Source organism: Protopterus annectens, chromosome 4.part0 (genome assembly GCF_019279795.1).
Source record: "Protopterus annectens isolate FY-2018-M chromosome 4.part0, PAN1.0, whole genome shotgun sequence".
NCBI classification, from domain to species: Eukaryota; Metazoa; Chordata; order Ceratodontiformes; family Protopteridae; genus Protopterus; species Protopterus annectens.
The window spans coordinates 1,988,446,938-1,988,474,034 of NC_056733.1; the positions used below are offsets into that span (position 1 = coordinate 1,988,446,938).

At 40.0% G+C, this 27,097-nt stretch overlaps 1 protein-coding gene across 2 annotated transcripts in view; it reads left to right on the forward strand.

Annotated features, from left to right (window-relative positions):
- The window catches only part of HMGXB3 (HMG-box containing 3), a 1,387,103-nt gene that overhangs the window by 1,337,807 nt on the left and 22,199 nt on the right, over positions 1-27,097 (forward strand). For both annotated transcript variants that reach the window (XM_044069603.1, XM_044069602.1), the window contains exons 17-19: positions 1,804-1,937; positions 2,033-2,155; positions 4,088-4,297. In XM_044069603.1, coding sequence (XP_043925538.1) covers positions 1,804-1,937; positions 2,033-2,155; positions 4,088-4,297 — 467 coding nt within the window. The remainder of the gene's footprint in view (positions 1-1,803; positions 1,938-2,032; positions 2,156-4,087; positions 4,298-27,097) is intronic.

Below are 27,097 nucleotides of genomic sequence, written 5' to 3' on the forward strand. Positions count from 1 at the left end.
AAGCAGTACCTCAGAGGGGCTAAAAACATAAGACCGCCCCGGAGAGCACCAACACCAACTTGGGACCTCAATTTCATTTTGGAAAAACTGACCCTACCACCTTTTGAGCCAGCCAGTACAGCCAATCTAAAATTTTTATCATGGAAAAAAGCGCTGCTCCTGGCAGTAACTTCAGCACGAAGAGTCTCAGAGCTACAGGCATTAATGGCAGTGGAACCTTTTATAATTTTTCATCAGGAAAGGGTTTCTTTAAGGACAAACCCTACCTTTATGCCAAAGGTGGTATCTAGTGTGGCTCTTAACCAAACCATCCATTTGCCAACTTTTTATCCAAACCCCCAGAATAAAGAGGATAAACGTCTGCATTCTTTGGACATACACAGGCAGCTACGCTTCTACTTGGACAAAACAAAAGCTTTCAGGAAAACTGAGCAACTGTTTGTAGCATATGCTACAGGATCACAGGGCAAGGCTATCTCAAAGCAGACTATATCCAAATGGATAAGATACTGTATTTGTTACTGCTACACACAGCATAGAAAATCAGTCCCAAATAACATTAGGCCACATTCCACCAGGGCAACAGCCACTTCAACAGCCTTTCTCAGAGGACTACCTACCAAGGAAATTTTGGAGGCTGCAACTGGAGTTCAGTGCACACCTTTACCAAGCATTACCACCTGCCTCTTTACTCTAAATCCAGAACAGGATTTGCCACTGCAGTTCTGCAGGGCCTCATAGCCAATCCTAACTCCTTATAGACCAGCCACCCAACCTTCGCTTTGGGATTCTACCCAAGTGTAATGACTGCAGCAGTGTAACACAATGAACATAGTACAGTTTTGTACCTACCATAAATGTAGATGTTTGAGTGTGCACACTGCTGCAGTCCAGGTTACCCTCCCTCCATCCCCTCTGAACTAGCTGGACTTATCTATACCTTTCTATCCTATACAACCTTGGTGGTGTATTTGCTTGTAACTGAAGGTATTGTTTTTATTTTATATGTATATTTTTTATTAGCAATATGTATTGCCTACCTACTTGGGGGCACCTGACATCTGGGGCAAGAAAAACTGAAGAAAATGGCATCGGATGCATCTTATATACCCCTGGCGCAATGACGTCAGGGAAGAAGCGACAGCAACCAATGCCGGACAAAGACTTTGGAACTCTGGCCGACTGCGGGGACCGCCTGACGGCAGGATAACCCAAGTGTAATGACTGCAGCAGTGTGAACACTCAAACATCTACATTTATGGTAGGTACAAAACTGTACTTTTTGTGCCAGTATAAGGCTGGAATTGCAGTGATAGACCAGAACATACAGGAAGAACCCATATACTCTTATTTTTATAACTGTGTAAGTTTAAAATTTCTTCTAGACAACAGAGCACTGTACATGGCACCCAGCCACCACTAATTACTGCTTCAGCTATTACTGAAATGGTGTACCCCAGGACTGAGAGGGACCATAGCGCTCAAGTCATTCTCTGAGTCTTGTCAGCCTTCCAGCAACCAGCCCTCAACTACTGACATTGCTGTCATGTGTCATTGGTCTCATCCTCCTCCATAACGTTTTAGAACTTGGTCTGTAATGAAGTTTTGAAGTAAGATAGATATTGTTGTTGCCATACTGCAGCAGAAAGTAAGGATTGCATTAGATTGTTACATGTTTTCTTTGTCTTCATTTTTTTAAAATAACATTGAATGTTTTATTATTTAACACCACATTTCTAAAAGAATCTACATAGCTGCTTTGAAAAGCTAATTGGTACTGTGTGCTTTGTTTGTGAATTACAGGAAATGTAAATGTTCTTGTGCGACTCTGTCAGGAGGGTGCAGTCAAACTTGACAAGCTTAGCTGCTACTCTGAGGATGACCTTAAAGACTTACTGCAGCAGTGTAATGTACCTTATAATCCTAGCGATTCAAAGGTAACGTTGCAAGGATTCCATGTTTTAGCACATACATGTGTACTTTTGTCTGTGTGTGTGCGCAACCTTCTGACGATTGTACTTTTTTGTTTTAGGACCAGATGTGTAATTCCCTTCTGTCTCTTTATCACTCTGTAGAAAATGGATATGCAGAGTTAGAAACAGAACCTGATTCACTGCTGACTGGAGGCAAAATCTACAAAGTTTGTCCACATCAGGTAGGGTCTGTTAGCATTGTAGTTAATCTGTTATATTTTACATTACTTATTCACTGAGGACAAATTATGAGTAAGCAACTATCAAGTTGTTTTGAGGGACTATCTGCAATAGCTGTGGTGTATCTGTTGTGAATTAAAAAAAAAAATAACTAAATGTTTATGCGGCATGTGTACACTGTTAAGCATTACCTCATCCTGTGAACAATATTGATCTGTCTTCCTTCTTAGAATACAGGGTTAGAATGTTCATAGGCCAGTAATGCCAACATTGGGGATAATTTTTTTTTCCATAGTGTACTGTATTTATATTGCTTTTAACCAGCTGTAATTACTGGAACAGAATCCTTCTACAACCTTAACAACTGCTTAGGACTTTTTAGCAGGATTGAGTCATGTAAAGGAATTCATAACTTCCTTTCATTTAAAAGGTTTGTAAACATCTGAAATGTATGTGACATATACATTAGTGCATGGCAGGTAAACACGGTCACCTTACCTCATGTTTTAAACAATTTCTCTCCCAAGTTTTTTCCCCCCAAATGTAATGCTGTGGTAACTACTGAAGATGTTCATTCTGTGTGCACAGTGATGAGTGTCCTGTGTCATACTGCTATGTTATTGGGGTGTTATTGGGGGGGGGTTAATTTGTTTATTAGCATATTTAAGCTCAGCCAAAGGATACCTAAAATTTCCAATGAGATCAAAAATATCACACAGCAGTCTCAGAATAATGCTTTCATTTCTTATTTAAATAACTGCATGAGGAATACTTGTCCATCTGCAAATATTGCAATATCCAGATATGCATGTATTTTGTTATCACTGCAGTATCTGGTGAGATGTTAATGCAGCCATTTTAATTGAATCCTTCCTACGTATTGACCTAGTAATACAGCATGGAAGCATCGTGGTTCTGTAAGAAGAGCATCTACGGAACTAAAGCTTTTTCTCTCCAGATTGCTACTCTGCTAGTGTAAGTGATCCCCCACCACTAACACATGACACTGTTTGCAAACAACTTCTTGTCTTCAGGTAATGCACTATGCAAATGTAAGCGATTCCACCATTATTATGTGGCACTGTCTGTACACACACAGCATCATTTATGTAGTCTGTTTGCTTTTAAATGCCTTTTGTTGATCCAGTGGTGCTGAAAAGGAGCACTTGCCACACTGGTGACAGTGGTAGTTCCTGCAACCCAGTGGTGCACAATGTCCAGTCCTGGGGCCAAATCCACACCTCAACACAACACCATCTGGCCTCTAGAGAGTAACCAAAAATTTATAAAAAAAGTGAAAAAATTATATGCCTAAGCACATGCTTACTTACCTAATTGACTGCAGTTGCGCACACCTCTAATTTTAGCTGCGGAAGTAACTATTCTTTTTTGTTTATAACTTGTAGTCTGTAGACAGTAGTAACTTTTTGCAAGAGTTTGTAATAAGTCATGGCTGCAAGCCAGAATAAAGTTAAACTCAAAGTTGATGTAGAAAACAAGCAATTTCATGACTGCTGTGTTAAGTAAAAATGCCAGTCACCTGTACCTATTGTTAACTCGTAATGACGTGCTATGTTTTGAGGTAGCCCACAGATGCATTAAGAATTCATGTAGTGACCCTTCAGTGCTGCAACCACTAGTTTTTGAATAGCTTTTTCTGCACAGTATTTCAGAAGACTTTGGGTAATAATATATTTTTCAGAAAGTATTTATTTTAAGAAGCTACTTTATTTACCTGTTCTCACAAAAAAGAGCGCAGTATTACAGTATGGCCCAGTTGATTGTCATGCTGTAAGTAACAGTATGTTTTTAATTTGCTTATATACCTTTTAAAAAGCTATTGAGAATGGTCTTTACATTTTTATCTAAATCTGTTTGCTTGTCATATGGGTTAGAATGCAGAGGTGACCCAAATGTTTCTTTTTATTCATCAGGTGATTTGTGGATCAAAGTATATAGTGAAACCTGAATTTGCTCGTGACCATGTGGACTTACTTGTGTCCTCCCGACATTGGCCACCTATATATGCTGTAGATTTAGCAGCTCAGGTTGCACTTACAACAGATGTCTGTTATCCTGAATTGGCTGCACAGATGTGGGGGAAGAACCAGGGCTGCTTTTCTGATCCAATGGAGCCTGTAAAGGTTAGTGGTCTGCATTGTTCTTGCAGCAGTGACATCATGCCTTTTTGGGATTCAGTCATTTTACAGCATGCTCTTGTTCAGTTTTTCAGTATGATCCACATTCCCTGAGTTGTAATCCGTATAAGAAAGAAGTATGCATATGAGTAATGGAATGCAGTTTCTGTTTCAACTATAAATAAGGCTGCCAATTCGAAAAAAGTGTGCAGATATGTGGCCAAAATAGCTTCTACATAGTTTGGGACTCAGCAAGAGAAGAATACTTTTATTCTCAGGAAAGAAGGGAATTCATTACATACTGTTTTCTGTATGTAGGGCATCCACAATTTAAGATCTGTTTAAGGGTAGTAATGCACAAGTTTGAAAAGAAAATCTGTTTATGTATTTGAGATAGTCTTGCCAAATGGATTATCTGAACTAAGTAATAGAGTCACTACTGCTGGAATTTAGCCTATCCATATGTGTTCCTACCAAACTTAAAAAGTTTAATATGAGCTGAAAGTATTATTTTCCATGCATCCTTTTGTGATTTCGCAGATGCTTACCTCCGGTACTGTGAGTCTGCCACATGATGTGCATTTCTGTCCTTGCAGATGATCTCATTACTGCAGCATTGTCATGATCATTCATTTCTTCACTGCCAGGCCAGTGTCTTCATAATACTGTGGATTTCCAGACTTTCGGTCCCCTGACAGAAGTAAACCATTTCTTCAGTAAACTGCAGAAGTAGAAAATAAGGCAGCTCTATTTGTGCCAACCCACAAAGTATATCCAAATTACCCACCCAGAGCAGTAAGTGGCTTTGTGAGAAATTAAGTTCATTGTCCAGTCTCCCAGTTGGGGAGACTGCAAGGTGCTCAATATATGAGTAGTTAAAACAATTAAAACATAAGAAACCATTCTTTTCACAAAACTGCAGATGTAGCATTAAGGACCCCCTATAGATTGGGTTGTATGTTTGGCTACCTTTCTGAATCAGTTGTATGACTAGGTTCATCTTCACTACCACTCAAAAGCTATCAGTTTTCTTGGAAAATCCTTCACCCAGACTACAGCATATCGGTCATGCAAAAAACATGATGCCATGTCTAGATTACATAACTGCATCTAGCTCCTGATCCCCTGCCAGTTCTTTTCTGCCATTCACAGAGTTTCCATCCCAGTCTAAAAAACAGGTCTAGCATTTGATGCCTAGATAAACTGACTGTCCCTGTGGCAGTCAGATTGCTAGCCAAAACCTGTATTGGTATTGTCTTTGTTCTTTTATGGAGAGCTGAAAACACCTGCACTACCATAAGTGCCAGTTATTCACCCTGCTGCCTAAAAATATTAAAGGGAGAGGTTCCTAGCCTTCTTTGCCACTAGGAGGATGGCATTGGATGAAAGTTGCTCATGTGAGTAACAGCAAGATGGTCATATGTGTAAGTAAAGCCACAGCCAGAGGATTGTCATACAGAATGAAGCTGGGAGGGTAGGCTAGAGCCTAAACCACCTAGAAGTTATTCCTCAGCAAGCAAAAGCTTCTCTTACACCAGTGTTCTGCTTCATCATATGAGTAAGGGCCCAGAGGAGGCACACATTTAGTCTTCCAGGATGTTAAAAATATTCCTGTTGCTGTAGGTGTTGAAACCCTGCACTTGATGGAGTGCTCTTAGTGATCTCAAATCTGGTCTCTGTGATGATGCATATGTCTGTGCTTTCCAGCACAAGGAGTGCTCGTAGGGAGTGGAGTTTTTTGTTAAGTGTCTAGTGTTGAGCAGCAGTACCTTTAGGCTGTCCCGATTCTGTTTTGTTATGGTGGAAGTTTTTGAGGACTGACTTTGCTTGAAAAAGGCACTATGAGGATAGATAAGGTTTTAGCTGATATATATGAAGGCCTGGGGGGAGTGGAGCAGTACAGGCCATCCTTGGCAAAAGCTGTTAGGACTGTCTGCCATCTCCTCAAGGTAGATATATATTTGACCATCTTTGAATGATAGCAGACTCTAAGCCAGTTGTTGAACTTGGTAATCTTTTGTTCATATTTATGACATCATTCTCGGTAATAGTAAAATGCTTCTCAAAGCTAGGTTCATACCTGGTTCAGATGCACATTCCAAGAGTTCCATCATGTCTCTTCATACAGTCTTAGGAAGTACATCCTCAAGTCATTTACACTCCCATGTACTGTGACTCAATTATACATGTATTTGTATTACAAGAACTTGAGTGCCTATGTGGTGTAGTGAATTCTGGCACCTGAAAGGCAAATGTCTGATCCTCTTCTCCCACAGCATGGTGAGTGGTGCATTAGTGTGTCTCATGATTGAGTCAATTATGACTGGGATGGTGGATTGAGGAAGGTTTCTTTATGAACTTTTGAACTGAGGCACTATGACTCTTAGATGCGTGCTTCATCATGGGTGCTGTTGTGAGGTTGCCAAGTTCATGTTTTTCTTAGGTTACATTTAAGAGGCCTTTGTGGGTTGAGTAGATTAATTGTAAGAACCTTGGCATATATAGTTCTATGTTTGGTCTGAGCTGTGTTACTGACAACCTGCTTGTTATTTTTAGTATATTTGTTTCAGAGTTTTGTCTTCAATAGCATTTAATAAAAACATCTCTCAAACACTGTGTTAGTTTTAGTAGTAGGTGGTTGTCAGTAAACATGAGAAAATTGCTACATTCTGTCAGAATGCCTGCTTCAACCAAGCTGGCTGCTGAGACAGTTGAAAAGTGAAATCCATGGTTCTTGATGCTTACTGATATGAGCTGCAGGGTGAATGACAGATATGGGGTTTAGAGTTAATTTACTGCAGTCCTTCCTATCTAAAGCAAGCATTCTAAGTCTTTGTTGAAAGACCAGCATACCCCTTAGCATGAACCAGGGACTGTTTGCCCAACTGCTATTATGTACACTAGGAATTTATGGAGTAAGTTGTATTAAGGGTCTAAGTGCAAGCAGCATTTTGCAACTGCAGTTCTATACCAGTGCAGAAAAGTTAAATAAAATTCAAATTAGCCCATTGGCAAATAGCAGTGTGGCACAATTTAAGGTTCTATGTCAATTACAGGCTTCAAAATGCGTAGTTTATTTTCTGTTCCCATTAGAGTTAAACCAAAGCTCTTTTCCAGTCAGATCACCATAAAAGTTCAAAAATAAATTCAGAGCTGAACTTCTAAGATGGCTGCATATTGATCAGCAGCTTAACTTCTGCTATCCCAGTTTAAAAACAGAAACTGAGAAATAAGAGTCAGTGATATTGTCAGCTTGAGTAAGCTTCAGTTACTGACAAATAAGTACATTGTCATGGATGACCATAAAGAAGATATGTAGAGAACCTGAAAGAAAATCAACCAGAAAAAGTGAAGAGGAAACACTAGCTGGGAAGAATCCTGCAGATGTTCAACAAAAAGCAGTTCAAGCTTTAGCTTTGGTACAAGAGATGGCTTCTGATAATTTAGAGGAAAAAAAAATCAAATGTACTCAGATGCAATTAAAATAAATGAAACTTAAGGATTGTATCAACTCAGATAAAAGGTTAGAAAAATAGAAGAAGATAAAACTGCAAAAATCAGAGGATGAAATGAAAATTCTGGCTGAGTATGGTGCTTCTCAAAATGGCAGTTTCAAAAAATGGTAGAGTTAGAAGACAGAACACACAGAGAAAACCTGAGATTTTCTGCTGTACTGTAGAAACTGGAAGGAACAGTTTTTATTAATTTTATGAAAGCAAAAGTAAGTGTCTCAGCTGGTATTGCACAACAAGGATATGTTAATTGAAGGAGCACATCGAGTGCATACTCCAAACCTAGCCATAAGAAAGCAGCCAAGACCTGCATCAGTAATGATGAAATTATGCCAGCAGAAAGACTTGACCAAACTGTGGCAGAAGGAAAAAGTATTCAAAACTGGAGACAGTAGAGTGTTTGTGGGAAAAAATAGTTATTTACTATACACCAGGCAAAATAGAAACAAGTATATCCCAGCAATGAAGGAATGTTGAGAGGCAGATGTGAGATTCAAGCTTGCTCTATCCAGCTGTCTTAAGAATATTTTTTCTTGGAAGATCAAAGACATTTTTGGATGTAGAACAGGTTAATGAGGAAAAAGTTTTTCCAATGAAAAGTGAGCCGGTAAACAGTAGGTTTTCTGTTCTGTTTCTTCTGACAATAAAGCATGGAGAAAGACTTTGCCAGTAAAACCTTTTCCAGTGTCCCTAAGAAAAATGCTTAAGAAGCAGAAAACAACATAGGAGTTAACTAGAATCAGTAGTACCTTGGACTTTAACAAGATTCTGGTATTGGGGGATGGAGAACAACAGGATGAAGGCCAGCAACACTGAAATTACTGAATGAATGTGAGATTATAAAGCTTCAGTTACATTTGAATATGGCTTTGCAAAAGAAAAAAGAAAATGGCTGCGAAAGACTGGACTTTTATTGAGTTGTTACATTTGTGGGTGGACTTGCAAATACCCCACTTTGTTTAATGTTAGAAGGACACTAAAAGGATAACTAAGTAAAACTATTTTTGTTCTTATTAGTATTTGTATAAAACAGATCATGATTTAAACTGCATGCTGTATAGTAAGCCAATGCCATATAGTGTGTGGTCAGGGGGATTTTAAATGTAGGGAGTCTTCAGTGATTTTGTATGTGTTAAAGATATTAAAGTAAACAAGTACTTTTTAACTGCAAGTAATATAGGCTTTACAGTATAACAGTGGAAGAAAGGCTAGACAGAAGCAAATATAAGTTAATATGCAGTAATGTTGTGCTGCTGGGGTGGTGGTTGGGTGTAAAAGTGCACTGATTATATGGTATGTAGAATTAAGATAGTTTGTCTTATTTTTACAAGAGCAGGTGTGTAGAACAATGCCCTTGGCTTACTCTTTGAAGTGTTTTTGTAAGTAAGTAGGCTTGAAAAAATAGATAAAATAAAAATAATTAAAATGCTAAGTGTCTTGCATCTACAAAGATATTAGCTGTTTTCCCATTAGTAGATGTTCTCAGTGGGAGTCAAGAAGTCTGCAGAGGAAGGCAGTTGTATATTCAGCTCTGAGTGAAATTCACAGACTCCTTCACGCATCTGCATAGGTGTAAGCTGTTTTTTTCTGTCATTTAACATCGAAATGAGGGCCACAGTTGGAAGCAGTTAATCTTGAGAGTTCTGAGCATTCTTAGGAAAATGAAAAATTTTAAAGTGCAAAGGCAAAGCAGTTTAGTGAAAAATAGTTTGATGATATGGGAACTGAATAAGGGGTAGCAGTCACCCTACCGCCTTAATAATTTAATGCATTTAATAGGACAGTGTACAGTTTAGTTTTATTTAAAAATATTGCAATTTTTCTTGGGGTAAAATGTTAATCTTTTCAGAAAGTGTACAACCTGTTTTTCACAACTGGGAGGGAAGTAGAAGAAAAGAACAAACATCAATCAGTGTTAAGTGGTAGCGTGTTTTAGCATAAGTAACCTTAATTTTAGATTAAGGAATGCCTGTGGGTGCAGCTGATTATTTGGGTCAGTTCCTGTTTAGAGAATCGAAATTAATTTTTTGAAGATGTACATAGATCTGTGTGTGTTATAAGTTTATAGGGGATGGAGGTGTTCTGAAAATGTCATTAATTTTTGTTTGAGAGTTTTCATTCAAACAGAAAGTTTTGAAAAATGTGACATAGATTTAAAAGGAGATGAGAAGAAATAGCTGTATGAAAGATCAGCCTGCCAAACATTTGGGGTGTGTATGTAAGACAAAAGTTGGAAGTACACATTCAAAAGGTTTCCCTGTATAATAGGTGGGAACAACAGCCTTTTATCATAATGGATATGCTATCCATATTACCTTGGAATTACATAAATGGCCATGCGGGTATAGACAGAAAAGGAAAGAATACTGAATTGTGTTAAGAAATGCTGAGTACAAATGGCAATGCTGCATGAGGAACATTTGGAAAGAAATGAGTATGTGAATTTGACAAATGATTTCAGGATAAATATTCAGCAGCATGTCCGGGACAAAGGAAAAAGGGAGTAATAATACTGATTGCTAGAGGGGATCTTGTAATGATTGAAGAGGAAAAAGACAAGACCTTTAAATTTGTGGTAATAAGGGGCTATTGGCAAGAGAGGTGAATTACACTGGCATGTGTTTATATTCTACCAGAAAATGTTGTTACGGAGCTTAAGAGAATTTTGGAAGAAGAAATCAGTTTTTAGCAGGGAATATTACTTATAGGTGGGAACTGGAAGTTGATTTGCAGTAGGATGCATCAGAGGGACCTAGAAGGGAAAGTATATCAAAAGAGGGTAGATTTCTGAAGAAGATCATGAAAATATTTAGTATGGAAGATGTGATTTCATTAGTCGGAACTCTGACAGAACTAGCATATTATTCCCCAAGGTATAATAACTGAGCTAGATGGATAGAAGTTATATTTCACAGGAACATGTACATTTAATTGAAAGCTTCAGTGCATATCCGGTAACCATTTCAGATCATGCACTGATAAAGATGCAAGGTGATAAAATAAAAATGAAGCACTAGCGCTTTCTTACCTACTTGTTAAAAAAGAGAGGAATTTAAGGAAATTGATAGTGAAATAATTAGAGAGTTATTAGGGAAGATTGAAATTTCTTCAGACGTGACACCTAAGTGGGAGAAAATGAACATTGGGTAGAAATAAAAGAGAAAAGATATGGTTTAGTAGTAATAGGAATTATTTAGAGGGGTTGACAAAGGTAAATATTACAGAATACGGAGGATCTCACAGAACAGGAATAGCAACTGCAGAAAGCTAGAGAGGAAACAAGAGAGTATTTGGATGATGTGTTTGAGCTTAGAAAGATTGCTGTTAAGCAGCTATTGTTTTCATAGTAATTCCAGAGCAGAAAAACTTTTAGAACAATGTCTTTTGCAACAGAAAGTAGAAAGAGTCGTCACCAAACTCAGGGAGCTTAGAATAAGTAAATAACCACTGATCCTGTAGGAGTATTAGAGACATTTCAGAATTTTTTTTTAAATTTATATAAAGCAGGTAAATGTTGAAATCAGGGAGGAGCACAATTGGAAATATTTATGGAAGACATAATTATGCCAAGGTCGAAGGTATATGAGGCTCAACAACTAAAAGTTAAGATAGAAGGAGATGAGATTAAAATTATGTTTATAATCAATCTGCAGGAGAGTCTCCAGGAACAGATGTTATTCCTGTGGAAGCTTGGAAGTTAGAAGGGAAGAAAGTAATAAGTGTTTTAACCGTATTTTAAAAGGAAGGGAAGCATCAGCATCTTGGATGAAAGCTATTGTGTCTTTTATTACCTAAAGATGATAAAAGACCCAATCAGACACAGCTTCATATACACCCTTTTCAATTTTAAACCCTGATTATAAAGTGTTTGTCTGTATTAGCATAAAGCATGACAAAAGTATTTTCAATGTTGCCAGAATTGATAGATGTGGATCATTATGGTTTTGTGGAGAGGCGGCAAACATTTAACAACATTAATACAGCAGTGATGATCTTGAGGGAAACGGGAATATTTCAGGAAATAAGGACAGAGTGGGACTTTGGATACAGATCCTTAAGATTATAAATCACCATACAAAATATAATATTTTTGGTGGGTCTTAGTGCAGATAAATAATTTGTCAGAGTAAGCTGGGATTTTAACTAGGACAGTGAAAGAATTTGCATTCTGTGATACAATAATAATGTTAAATAGAAGGGTATATGAAGAATTGGAGAAAAAAATTAGTGGGAGGGTTCTTCTCTGATAAGTTGTGTTTGAACAGAGGAACCAGCCAGAGGTATCTTCATTCCCTTTGTTATTTGCTTTATATTTACAGCCATTGGCAAAAAAGGGACTCAGAAATGCAAGGATATCATTGGTATGGTAATCAAGAAAAGCTGGCTTATTTGCAGACAGTATCATTTGTACCTGATAAATCCAGAAGAGGACAACTCCGTGTTAAGGAACATTTTAAGATAGTTTCAAGTCATTTCAGGATGTTAAGTTAATGAAGACAAACCAAGAGCTGTAACCATTAATTGTGTACCCACACACAAATTATCAGCAGTACCCATATTTATGGGGACACTAGATATAGTATGTAGCTACACAGATTAAAAATGCTTCTGTTGTGACAGCTTAAGGATATGTGGGGAAGAGACTAAACAAAAAATAATACAAAAACTGAGAAACTGCAAGTTCTTGTTTGTAGATATGGATAGTAAGATACAAGCAGTGAATTAGTCTCTTAAGGTTTTATGTACAAATCAGGCATATTTTTAACGTCCAGAGGAGAAATAGTTGACAACATTTAATGAGTTGAAGGAATTTATCTAGAAGGGGAAGAGAGTAAAGTTAAGTGGGATACGTTTATCTTTCCAATAGAAGAAGGTGGCTTAGGATTGCCTAATTCTAAGGGATGTTTTAGAACACACACACACACACCTATATATGTATATACATGTGTGTTTGTGTGTGTGTGTGTATATATATATATATATATATATATATATATATATATAAGCAGGGGAATATTTCAAGAAATAAGGACAGAGTGGGACTTTGGATACAGATCCTTAAGATTAGAAATCACCATACAAAATATTATATTTATAAAGTAGCAAAAAGTATTATAAGATCTAAGCCAACATGAGAATGGAGAAGGTGGATCTTACCAGTAGGGATGACTGTAAATAGGGTTATGGAAAATAGGCAAGAAGGAGATGGAATTTACTAGAGAAAACTAGCAAAGGAACCAATGTTTTGGGAGTAAATAACTAGAGGGGGGAAGGTAACAGAGTGGCATGAGGCCAGGGTGACATTTGGATTACAGGTTAGAGGCTACCTTCCCTACCAGGATTTGATGTCAGAGTATAGGTAAAGAAAAGAGGATATTGGAATGTTAAGTGAAAGACCTGCTGTAGTGGAGTTTTTATTTGAATCTGGAACAGAAGCTGTTGTTAAAAGAAGGATAATTACTGGGGCATATAAAGTATTGCACAATAACTATAAGAATCAGAGAAGGTTAGAAAAGATTGCAAAGAGAGACTAAGAAAGTAATTTAAAATGGATCAGTGGGAGGATATATGCATGGCTTACAAGTGTACAGTAGAGTCCAAAACATTTAGGATTTTTGCTTGGAAGTGTTTTCATAGGGAGGAGGTTACATTTAGTTGCCCGTCAACAGCCAGGTCACACACACACTCAGGTCACTTACCCCCAAGTAAGTCCATACATATTAGCTAAATGTTTTTTACATTTTTAACAGTTTTTTATAAGTTTTTAATGTTTACTAACCAGGACTCTTACTGGTTTTAGCTGATATGTTTGTATGAGTTCAGTTTGTTTTAATTTAGTAATTAATGGAATTTGCATTAATTGATCAAATATTGTGGGGAGGAGTATTTAAACATTGTTAGTAGGTTTAAGCACTTATCTGATGAAGTCTTGTTGGGATGAAAATGCGGTGAATCAGTTAAGGGTTTGTGTTTTCAAGTTTATGAATAAAAGTGACAGTTCTGCCTGGTTCTGGTTTGCTTGGTTCTTCACAAGTGCCTGTAGTCTGTTCCTGGTTACTACACTTTGTATAGGCTGGTACTGGACTGTCCTCAGTTTACTTTTTGGATCAGCTGGTAAGGGCTCTTAAGGCATTAGCCAAGGAATGTCCAAGCAGACTTAAATATTTCCTCAGGTAGATATCAAATGTTGGAGGTGTAATGGAGAAGGAGGAGGTAATGGGAAACGTGTTTTGAGAGTGTAATACGTTGGCAGATTTTAAATTTCCTTAGAGTACTGTGTCAGACGTATTGGGTGAGCAAATTGCTGTAAATAAGGAGATGATTCTTTTGAACTGGGGCACAAGATCTGAATTGTCTAGTCATAATAAGGCCTTGTTAAAGAAGTCGCAGTGGTACAGCAGCAGTTAGCATTGTCTCCTTACAGCAAGAGGTTCTCCAGTTTGATTCTCAGCTGGAGGGCCTTCTGTGCGGAGTTTGCATGTCCTGCCTCTGGTCGAGTGAGTTTTAAAGACATGCAGGTAGGTGCGTGCATGTGTTTGTGCCTTCTGTGAAGGTTGGGCGGCAGGCTGGCAACTCGACACCGTAAAAACTCCACTGCCAGTCAATCTGTGGACCGGTGATCCGCTGTGGCAACCCCTAACAGGAGAAACTGAAAGACATTGCATTAGGGCCTTGTTAGGAATTTATCACCTTGTGTGGACAGCCTGTGTTGTCTTCGCTGCCTACAGATGTTAACACCTTGACTAATACATGCATCAGTGTATTTTATTGTTTTCTGGCTTCAAAATTGCCCCTTGACTTATGCATACAGTTGATTTACACTATTGTACACAGTTTGCTTTGTTCGATTCAACATATAGGATGTCAGATCCAGCTTCGGCACCCAATTTGAAGCTTCCTCAGTTCCAGGGTTCTGACTTCTTCCCTACCCATAATTCCCTGCACTGTGCTCCAATGCTTCAGATCTCATTTGCCGCATGAAATATCCAAACGTGTGCTCGTACCCTTTCGTTAGAAAGTTTCTGAAAGTTAGATAATTTTGTATTTGGTTGTCTTATAGTTGTATACTTAGGATACCTTTACTCATCCTCTACCAGGGGACTCATTTCCATCTAGCTTTAGAGTTAGTCTTGCAATCATAACTTAGTGGTGTGCTAGTTTAGAGTTATACTTAGCGTAGCGTTTCCTATTTTGAATATGTTGGCTTTAACGTCCTTCAATTGTTACTGTTTATAGAACTTTAAGAATTTATGATGCTGTGCTTTTGATAGTATATGTTTATATTTTTGGCTAGTGTTTTTCCTTTGTAATCTACAGGTTTCATCATGGGTGAATCCCAAGCCTTTAAGAAATGTTCAGTGTAGACACAGATTGTACCCTTAGGATCATCAAACTTTGTATTTATTGTCTGGGCGCTGCACATTTGAATACACAATGCACTTCATGTGCATTCTTTAGTGCCAGAGCTGTACAAGTTTTCAGAGACCAGTTGGTAGTGAAGGGACTTCTCCCTCCACAGACAGGGATTACAACTTCTGGAACCCTCTTCTTTCTCCTCCCAAGCTAAGAATCAAGAAAGGACACAGTCTTTTCTGTTTCCAAACAGTCCTCAGGCCTTTCAGTTTCAGTCAAAGCCACACTGAAGCCAGTTAGGAGATCGTAACCAGCAGCTTCTCAGTCCCAACTATCCTCTTCTTGACCATGGTTTTCTCCAGAACCAGTGAGCCCTAGGCTGCAGTGTCCAATCTTACAAGAGGAAAGGTAGTCAAGGCCATTTTCAGTGGTTTCATCTATTTGATAATCCCAGAGCTTGACAGAGTACGACTTCAACAGGATAATGAGAAATATCTTGAAGATGTAGATTCATCTTGGGGTTTTGTCTGTACCGTCCCCAGGGAATGTACTGCCCATTGACCATCCTGCCCTCCAACTCCTTTCACTTGATGTTCATCGTGCATACAGCTGCAGTCATAACAGATGGGTTATCCTGCCGTCAGGCGGGTCCTTGGTCGGCCGAATTCCAAAATCTAGGTCCGGCGTCGGTTGTCGTCGCTTCCTCCCTGACGTCAGTGCGGCAGGGGTATAAAAGAGGCAGCCGACACCATTTTCTTCAGTCTTTCTTGCCGCACGGTGCCCGAAGCAGAAGCAGTTCGCAAGTGCCGGTCAGCCAGCTCCTGAGATTTACGAAAGTATTTCAGCCGAAGTCTTCTTGAAAGCTAAGTACCCCGTTGGGGAAACTTTTCTTGCCTCAGACCGATGTCAGACAAAGTTAATTGCATTTCATGTGGGAAGTAAATACCGCATAAGGATTTCCACTCTTACTGTATACCTTGCTTAGGCCCAGACCACGATGTCTCAGCCTGCCGTTTTTGTGCTAGATTCAACAAACGCACTATTAAGCATCGGGCGGAGTCGCCCTTCACTTTTTTGGCAAAAAATTTAATTATATTATGTCGTCGGGTACTCCGACTCCAGTTTTGAGCAAAAAACGCAAAGATAAAGACCGGCATACGAGGTCCGCACCACCTACTGATACCGCGCTAAGGCCGACTACCGGTTCTCCGGTACTCAGTGAGGCGCCTGAGTACCGATGACAATGCATTACCGGTGTCTTCAGTACCCGAGGTCGCAGGCTCCTCTGCCCCCATTCCTACTACAGATAGCCACGCCACTCCTGGCGGGGAAACTCAGAATTGAGACAGGCCTGCCATTTCTCAAGGGGTCTTCAGGCCTTCCTCCTTCTCTATTAAAGCCTTCACTAAATCTAAAACAGCCATGAAAACCAAAAAACAGGTTCCTCAGACACCCTCTCAAGGCACCATGCCTAAAAAACAGATGCTTAAAATGGCTGAGGATTTGATTACTCTTATCAGGGGTTCTCAACCCCCCTCTGACAAAAGGCCCAGATTAGAAGAAGACTACCCTCCCTCAGATCAAGCTTCTATTACCTCAGAACTATCTGAGGACCAGGATTGTGCCTATTCTCCATTCAAGACTCTGATGCAGAGAAGTCTATTCCCTCGGTCTCCCCACCTGAGGACTTCTCTTTTGGGGAAACCCTGCATACATTGAGGGAACACTTTCACTGGGAAGGCCAAGATTACTCAGATTCCAAGAAAAGGCTCAGGGAATTTCTTCTGCTCCCCCAGCAACAGTAACAGTGGAGCTTTATTGGACGTTTAGTGATTCATCTCCACCACACTGGGGTCTTTAATGTGGCAACAAGAGCGAGGCGAAATACCTTGAACAACTTTGGGTCACATTAATATGTAGCAACATAAGGTGAGTTCTGGAAATACAAAGATACAGATTTGAATGCAGACACGAGTCATGGAACCTTTACGTATTAGTATATAAGGCAGCTGTATGAGCGATGTTTCTCAGTATTCATACAAATAGGAGAAGTTGCTTAGGGTAACTTTATAAGTAAGGATTGCTGAAGAGCCATTTTAGGTGAAGAAGTAAGTTTAGTCAACATGATAGGAATAAGTGAAAAAAGGAGGTAAACAAACACACAGCCAGGCACTGTGTGTTGTTTTTGCACTTTTTGTATGTTTGAACGGCGCTGCTGGTAACTTGTCAATATAGAAGGGAATATTTATTTCTTTTGTTTTTTGTTTTTACTATTTTTAATTTCTTACTTTCATGTTTTACTTGCTTACAAAGTCAAATACTATTGAAAGTACAAAATGTGCTGTGTCTTTTATTCTTGGGGTGTTGGCCTTTTTTAAAATGGCGTTACAGGGAACTAAGCATTTTAATTGAAATGTGATTTCAACTGTAATTGAAATGTGATTTTATTTTAAAAAGTGGAAATTTGTTGATGCTTGTTGCTTGTCTGAAGAAGTCCTGCTGGGAGCAGGACGAAAAGCAGAAATTAAAATTGAAGGCTTTACCTTTTAAAACTTTTATGTTTTGCTTGGTCCATTGAAGGTGGATAATCGATACCATTTGGATTGTTTTAATAGAAGTGGTGCAGTGAGGGTGTGTTCATTTGTCTCAGTTTTTTTTCTAGTTTGTTTTTTGTGTTTGGATTCCCCACCACATATACCCCAAAGCATCCCAAAAACCTGTTCCCTACCTACTATTTCTGAGGAGCAGGTCCTAAATGCCCTCTCCAAGGCAAAAAGTAGCCTCTATGGGACCAGACAACATCCCGAGCTGTGTTCTACACGGGTTAGAACAGGAATTAGCATCACCATTGATCATGCTTTTCAGTCACAGTCTAAGCACTGGCTTCATCCCAGTCGAATGGAAAACTGCTACCATCACCCCTTTGCACAAAGGGGGTGCATCCACGGACCCAGAGAACTGTAGACCCATTAGCCTGACCAGCCTTATCTGCAAGGCCATGGAATGAATCATCATGAACCTTATTAACAAACATATAGGAAATCTCCAAATGCTCGACCCCACCCAGTTTGGCTTTGTAAACGGGAGATCATGCCTGTTAAACATGGTGAACTTCTTCGAGACAGTCACCAAAGCCTTAGACAAGGGCAGATCTGTGCATACGGCATACCTAGACTTGGCCAAGGCCTCTGACGCAATCCCCTACACAGACATCATTGATAAACTCACCCATCTGTGTATCAAACCATATATTGTCAGGTGGCTTGCAAAATGATTCACTGATAGAAATTATACAGTCAAAATAGGGGACTCCACCTTCTCCAGCAGACCCGTAACCAGTGGTGTTCCACAGGGATCGGTTCTGGGACCCCTACTGTTTGGAAACTACTTCTCCAAAGTACAGGCTAAAACCAAAGGACTGTGGCTGACAAAGTTTGCTGATGACTGCAAACTGGGAGCGATCGCTGAAACCCCTAACAATGTCAACATCCTGCAAGACGGTCTTACGCAGACTAATGACTGGTGCCAAAGGCATGGTCTGAAACTTAATGCAAAAAATACGTTATCATCTACTTCAGCAAGGGTGGTGTTATGCAAACTACCACATCAATAGCAATACCTTAAGCACACAGTGGTGAGAGATCTGGGCACACAGGTTGACAGCAACCTTAATTTTGAGCACCACGTCTCCACAGTGGTAAGAAGGAGATTTTATGTTGCTCATCTCATAAATAAGGGCATTGCCTCCAGAAAAAAAGAGGTTATAATCCCCTTGTACTCTTCCCCCATCAGGCCAATAATAGAGTACAGCGCTCCCTTTGGTATGTTCCTTTCTAAACATCTGCAGCAGTTGGAGAGACTACAAAGGTTCCTTACTAAGAAAATTCAGGGTCTTCAAGATCTGTCTTATGCGGACAGACTGAAATCATTATCACTTTGCTCTGTCATACAGACAGCTCAGAGGCGACCTATGTCTTGCATATAGAGCAATCTCTGCCCCAGCTTTGATGGAAATGCTGCAGATTCACAAGTCAAATGGTACATGAGTCACTCGCGCAAAGGACCTTAACCTGGTATGTAACATCAACAGAACTTGCTGGAGAGACAGATTTGTCTGACAGAGGTTGCCCCACCTTTGGAGAAAGCTTCCTATTCATGTTAAACAAGGGCCCTCATTGGGTCTATTTAAGCACAGTTTGGACGATTGGAAGGGTTAACGGAAATTCACCCCAGGGGTTCCACCTGTGTCCCTCATGGACAGGGGCAGTAGGTGCTGATTTTAGTGTCTGCTTGAACCAGACACCCTTGGGAACATGGGTTGAACTTGGCAAGGCATGGTAAGGGCCCTGGGCTGTTAGACTATAAACCTGCTGTGATCCTATGAATAGTTTCCTTAGACTACCATTCCTACTGGGGCTTTTTCAGTTCTCAGGATGGTACAGATGTCACCTTTTTGCCTATGCCATTCACAGAGAGCATACACATGATGTTCATAGGTTAGTACTAAGCTAACTGCCCTTGCGAGCCATTTTAAGCCTAGCCAGTTATCCCTTGTGAGACTCAAACCCTGCACCTTGTGTTTGTAAGGCAAACACCTTAACCATTAGGCCACCCTCCCATCCCTGTATGTGCGTATATGTGCTGCATACCCCATTACAAACTAAAGGCTTTAGTATACTGGTCCAACATTAGGCAAGGGATCCTTATTGTAAAGAATATTGCAACAGTGAAGAGAAGAACATCTACTGATGTGGTAAGATTTTACACAACCATACTTTTTGGCTGTAGTCAAGTCAGCCATCTGTGTATTACTGTCTTTGAAAGTTTTCAGTTGCTGATTAAATACTGAATGAAGGTTTTAGAAATCCATACTTTCCCATAGGCAGTTTTGAAGTATGTGCATGGAACTGCCTTCATTAGACCTTACTTCATAGGTTGGTACTAGGCTATCAGCCCTAGGGCCTATACAAGCCTAGCCATAACAATTCCCTGGCTATTTCTTCCCACATTATTTACTTTCCTGGACCCCTGTCTAGCAGGGCGACTGACATGATCCCTGGGGTGAATTTCCTTTCTCCCATCCAATCGTCAAGGTTCCTCTTGAAGAGGTCCAAAGAGGCACTCTGCTTGACATGTATGGGCAATCTATTCCAGAGTCTGGGGAGTCTCTGGGTCAGGAACCTATCCCTCCAGCATGTTTTGTTTATTGTGATGACCAGGTTTAGATCCCTGGAGCGTGTAGCTCTGAGGGATTGGGATTTCTTTAAGTGTAGCATGTCCAACAGCTCTGGGTTTGACATGGCTTTGTATGTTAAGCAGAGATTGCCTCTGAGTAGACGATATGCGACAGAGTATAGCTGGAGTTTTTTAAGGCGGTCAGCGTAGGGCATCTGCTTTAGGCCTGTGATTCTTTTAGTGAGGTATTTCTGAGGCCTTTCCAGTTGTTGCAGATGTCTTGAGAGGTACATACCAAATGGGGCATTGTATTCTATAATGGGTCTAATGAGGGATGAGTACAGTGGGACAATGACCTCCTTTTTCTGGATGAAAAGCCCTTCGTGATGAGGTGTGCCACATAGAAGGATTTCCTGACTGTTGTGGCGATGTGGTTATCGAAGGTGAGACCACTGTCCACCTGTGTCCCTAAGTCTCTTATCACACTTTCTGTGTTTAGTGTACTGCCACCTATATGGTAATTCATGGATACATGTTTTTTCCCAAAGGGGATAACAGTACATTTCTTGGCATTGAGCTTGAGCCCATGGCTCTGGCACCAATCATCTGTTTCTGTAAGGCCCTTTTTGTAGAGTATCCACATCATTTGGGGATTCAATAATGGCTCCCAGTTTGCAGTCATCTGCAAACTTTGTTAGCCAGAGTCCCTTAGTGTTGACCTGTACTTCAGAGAAGTAGATGCCAAACAAGAGCAGCCCCAGGACTGAACACTGAGGTACTCCACTTGTCACTTGTCTGGAGCTGGATTTGGAGTCGGCTACTTTTACAGTGTGGGTTCTATCAGCAAGTCATTTAGCAACCCATTGGGTGACATAGGGTTTGACATCAGACATAGAAAAACCCTTGTCTCTTGGCAAGGCCGACACTTGTTTGGTGGTACAAAGTAGATAGCACTTACTTTTTATAACTTTAGATATTATAAACTTGTACAGGGACACATTTATGCACACTACAAGGGCATCATAAGTATGTACTGTAATGATTTATGTTATTTTTTTGTTGCTTTTGCCCCAAACCAGCCTTTGTTTAGCAATCTGGCTCTTCCCTTGATTATATTGTTTGCACACCCAAAATCTCATTAGTTTCTCCTTTTAAGCTACCAGCAATGAAGAGAGTCAACTTTGCAGTGCTGAGTAGTAGTACCCAGGTAGTGAGGGACCCTATGGTAAGGTATATGGACTTTTGCTCCTGGAGACTTAATGTGTGTGTAACTGATCAGAATTCCTAGCTTGAGGGAGTAGTATGTGCAATGTTATACCACTCCCCCTGTTAAGTAGGCCACCTACAAAGTTTATGGTCTCTACTAGACATTGCATGAGAAGCATTTTCCCCTAACCCCCACAGGATAGGGAGGGTTTATCAACAGCCTCTTCATCTTAACCCTTCCCACACATCCCAGCCCTACCAGTGATCTGAGCATATTCCTGAACTCATGTTGATGGCAACACAGGCAGATGTAATTTTATGTTTCTACCTGCAGTTTTTTCCAAAAATAGATTAATTGAGCTTCTCAAATTTGTATGCTGTGAGAAGTCTCTGTGTGTGTGTGTGTGTGTGTGTGTGTGTGTGTGTGTGTGTGTGTGTGTGTGTGTGTGTGTGTGTGTGTCTCAGCATGTCTTCTGTGCTATTCCACAAAGCCTAATAGTTTACCTTCTGGAAAAGTACTCGTCTCCTGGCAAGGTGGTCACTAGTTTAGTTGTGTATGAAGCTCGCTTTTTATAGCTTTAGAACTTGGGAGTTTTTACAGGTATACTTTTATACAAACATTATCTAGTTTTAGGTAGTTTACTATGTTGTTTTCCCATTCCTTAGTCTCAGTCTGATTCTTATTCATTTCAGTCCATGCTTTCTCTCAGTTGTAATCTACAGAGCTACTGAAGTTGTCTTTTGAGTATGTGTTACTGAAAACACTGCTGGATCAGTCTGAATATGATAAACAGCGCAAACCATTAAATATTTTTCCTGTTTGAAGTAAATTAAACTGAATTGTCTGATCCATACTGAAGCTACATCCACAATGTGATGTTTTTCAGTATTGATCAGTTAAGCCATTTTTAGAGGAGCATTTTCCCTCTCTCAACTATCTAGAAAAAATCATGGATGTCTTTTTCTTATGATCGCTCTGGTCCTTTGGATTTTTGTTATGGCTTGTGTTTGTAAGCAGTTTACCATCAGTTAGTACAGAGTTTTCTTTTTCTTGACACAGTTCTTCAAATCTAAGCAGTCTTACATTACATTTTGAACCACTCTATAGTCTGAACATATTTTAATTATTGATTTTGAACTGCTTTTTCACACATTTGCAACACAGTCTCTCATCATAGCTTTATATAGTACTCTTCCCTTTGTACATTTTCAACAAAGACTCCACAGACAGCTCATTTTCAAGACTTTATTACAGAATGTTAAGATTTTTTTATTACTGTAAACTCTCTTTCCTTTTTCAATTTAAGTTTTTTTTTTTTGGGGGGGGGGGCAGATATCCCTTGCTTCTAACATTTGTGGAAGACAATTTTTCAATAAACATCTTTATTAAATTACACAGATGACATAGGCAATCTTACATTTTTATAAATGAAAAAAAAAACAAAATTACACCACTTTAGATGCAAACATGCATCACAGACTTCACTTATAATCTATCCAGTCATTGTCAATTAAGCATTATATGGCACATTCAAATCCTGTCTCTTAAACCTTGTTCCTTCTCTGCATATGTTCCCACAATTCCCATTTTTTCCTATGTAGTTTGTTCCTTCCACTTTTTAAAGATCCCAGTTCCAGTTATTTATCTCTGTTAATATATTCACTACTTCTAGTAAAGTTGGTGTAGACTTTGATTTTCATTTTGTAGTCATTGCTTTTTTTGTTAGCCACCATAATTAGACTCGGCTAGGCTTTACTATGTCTAGGCAATTCCGATTCTGTATCATAGCTCAAAAAAGTCCTCTACCCAGTCAATCCAGTCCACTCAACCAGCATCTCCGACAGAGCGGTCTGCAGGGATTCCCTAAAGTCTGCCAGCTCATTACACTCCCAAAAAATGTGTTCCCAACCACCTCTTTCTTGCCTGTCACATCTCCAACATTTGCTATCCACCTGAGGAAAAATTTTTTGGAGTCTAGTTGGAGTATAAAAGTACCTATGTAAACACTTCAGGCAAAGATCCTAAATCTTCTAGACTGTTACATATTTGGGAGATATACATATATCGCCCCATTGTCTCTTTATGAATTGCTTATCCGTTCTCTCTTCCCAGTCCTTTCTAAGCTTCTCTGATTGATTCTTAATAATTATTATGCAGTTTTTTATGCGCTTTACTAATTATTTCTTTTTTAATGGCAGCGTCTGTTCTACATTCTGTTAAAAACTCTACCAGTGCTGGTCTTTCATTTAGGACCCCCAATTTCTTTCTTTGCCTATACTCTGAAATCAATTCTTGATAGAGAAAGCAATCTCTAACCTGCAGTCCAAATGAATTATTGCCCTCTTCCCATTCTATTGCCTTTCCCTTTCTAGTTGTTTGTTTGCAATACCTTGGTTCCTTTGCCAGTTTTCTCCAATAAATTCCAGCCCCTCTTGCCTGTTGTCTGTATCCCTAACCACAGTCATCCCTTCCTTAGAATCTCTTTTCTCCATTCTCGTGCTGGTTTAGTTCTTAGAGTACTCCCTGCTATTTTATGAATATAATACTCTATGATTTTTGTTGTTGTTAAGAGTCTGCATCCAAAGTGCCAATCTCTCCTTATTTCTTGAGGTTCCTCCCTGCATCATCATTATTCCTTTCCACTTTGAATTATAGTTTTCTACTTGTGCTATGTAAGAATCAGCGTATCCAACTTGACCCTTGCTGTCTTCCCTTCCCAGGTAAAATCCTTCAACTGTTTCTTTTAATTGCTATCCATAGCTTATCCTGTGGTTGATAAAAATATGCCTGACCTGTGTATAAGACTAAAGGGAATAAAAATCCATATAACAAAGATTCCAGTTTCTCAATTTTTGTATTGTCTTCTGTTGTCTCTTCCCACATATCCTTAGCTGCCATAGCAGAGTCATTTCTAATTCATGCTCCTAAAACATTTGTGGGAGACTTTGGCTCATTTTTACTCATTCTCAGCTTTGTTACTTCACATGCCACGCATCCCTTCAGTGATTTCTCTCAACTGTGACAAGGTTAAATTCACTCCCACTGCATGTTACATCTTAATTGCTTAATGCTGAACCCAGCTCTCTAGGTAATTTGTTCCTTGTGTGATCATTTTTTTTTAACTTGCACTGTCCAGTCTTGATCTGATGAATCATACATCTCAACTTCTGGTTGCTTCTTTAATTCACTTACATAAGCATTAGTGGACTCACTAGGCCCTTATTTTATAGTAAAGAACAAATTATGAGCTAATAGCATTTTGTTCATAGGTTCATAGGTTCATACTAGGCTATCTGCCCAAGGGCATTTATAAGCCTAGCCCATAGTTATGTGGCTTTCGCCACCCCTTTAGTTTGAAGAAAACTATGCCTATTATTTTGCTGTGCCTCTGTCAAGCAGTGACACTGAAGTAATCCCTGGGGTATATCTGCGATCTCCCATCCATTGGTCAAGATTACTCTTGAACAAGGCCAGCGAGGTGCTCTGCCTCACATGTACCGGGGTTTTGTTCCACAGCATAGGGAGTCTCTGGGTGATGAATCTGTCCCTCCAGCATGTTCTATTAATAACCGTGTCAAGGTTTAAGTCTCCGCCTTGTGGTTCTGAGGGATCTAGATTTTTTGAGGTGAAGCATATTCATCAAATCTGGGTTTGACATGGCCTTATATGTCAGGCACAGGTCACCTCTGAGCAAGCGGTATGCGACTGAATAGAGCTGGAGTTCTTTCAGTCGGGCAGCATAAGACATATTTTTGAGACCCTTTATCTTTTTGGTGAGGAACTTTTGGGGCCTTTCCAGCTGCTGCAGTGTTGGGTCAGATACATTCCGAATGGGGCATTGTACTCAATCATAGGTCTAATGAGTGAAGAGTACAGGGGGACGATGACCTCCCTAGATCTAGATGTGAATCCCTTCATGATCAGGTGGGCAATGTAGAAGGTTTTCCTAACTACTTTGGCAACATGAGTGTCAAACGAAAGGTTACTGTCAACCTGGGTCCCCAGATCCCTGATGACTTCTTCTGTGCTCAGTGGATTGCCACCTATGTGGTAGCTAGGGGTAATCTTGTTTTTCCCGAAGGGTATGACTATGCATTTCTTGGCGTTTAACTTTAGGCCATGGCTCTGGCACCAGTTATCTGTTTCTGTGAGGCCCTTCTGAAGGATATCTGTGTCAGATGTGTTTTCGACTATGGCGCACAGTTTGCAGTCATCTGCAAACTTTGTCAGCCATAACCCTCCTGTGTTTGCTTGTACTTCAGAAAAGTAGATGCCGAACAAGAGTGGTCCCAGGACTGAGCCCTGTGGGACACCACTTGTGACAGGCTTTGAGTCTGACATGGCGCCAGCAACTCTGACCCTGTGGGTTCTGTCACTTAGCCAGTTTGCAACCCATCTTGTGATGTATGGGTTTACATTCAAGCTGATGAGTTTTTCGATGATACCTGAGTGGGGTATTGTGTCGAAGGCCTTTGCCAGGTCGAGGTAGGCTGTATGGACTGCCTTGCCCTCATCAATAGCCTTGGTGACTGTTTCGAAAAAGTCAACCAAGTTTAAAAGGCATGATCTGCCTTTGATAAAGCCAAACTGGGATGGATCCAAAGTCTGCAAGTTCCCTATGTCTTTATTTATGAGTTCCATTATGATCCTCTCCATGGCTTTGCAGATAAGGCTTGTCAAGCTAATGGGACGGTAATTTCCAGGGTCAGTGGAGGCACCGCCCTTGTGAAGTGGGACCACAGTCGCCGTGCGCCACTCCTTGGGTACGTATCCTGAGGTGAGGCTAAGATTAAACAGCTGTCCTAACTGCGGGTTTAATTCCTCATTGAGTTCGTGGAGCACACAGCCGGGGACAACATCCGGTCCCATGGATGCTGTGTTTTTTGCCTTGGAGAGAGCAGTTCTCACCTGGGCGTTGGAGATGTTTGGGGGGCTACAATCCTCTGGTATAGATATCTCTCCTTTTGGGGGGGGGGGAGTTTGCACTGAACCTGTCAGCCAGTATGTTGGCAATGTGTGTAGGTTCAGTAATCTTCACATCATTTTGAACTAATTCTGAGCATATCTGGGAGTTTCCTCCTAGGTTTCTAACATAGCTAAAGAAGGACTTATGATTGTCTTTTGAGTCTTGGCGATTTTTCTCTCAAAATTTGCCTTGGATGATTTTATGAGAGCTCTTAGTTTTTTACTTATAATGATCAAAGGTGTCTTACCCTTCAAGGATTTTGCTCTATCTTGTAGTAGCTTCCTCCTTTTGTTGTAGAGCTTGTTTATGGCTAGGGTCCACCAGACTGGACGCTTGCCTTTGGTACAAAGAGTCTTAGTTTTGTTTGGGATTGCCTGATCCATGCAGTCCTGTAGGTGCTGGTAGAAGGCATTTGTAAGTGATTCAGCGGTTTGAGTAATGTTTACCGCTGGCTCAGGGGCCTTAAAGGAGACCACACTAGTTTTTAGAAGTGTGAAGTCGGCTTTTGAGAAGTTTTTCACTGTGGTCTTTTTATTTCAGGTGGGGTGGGATGAGGACCTCCAGCGAGATTAGTTTATGATCTGATCTCACCA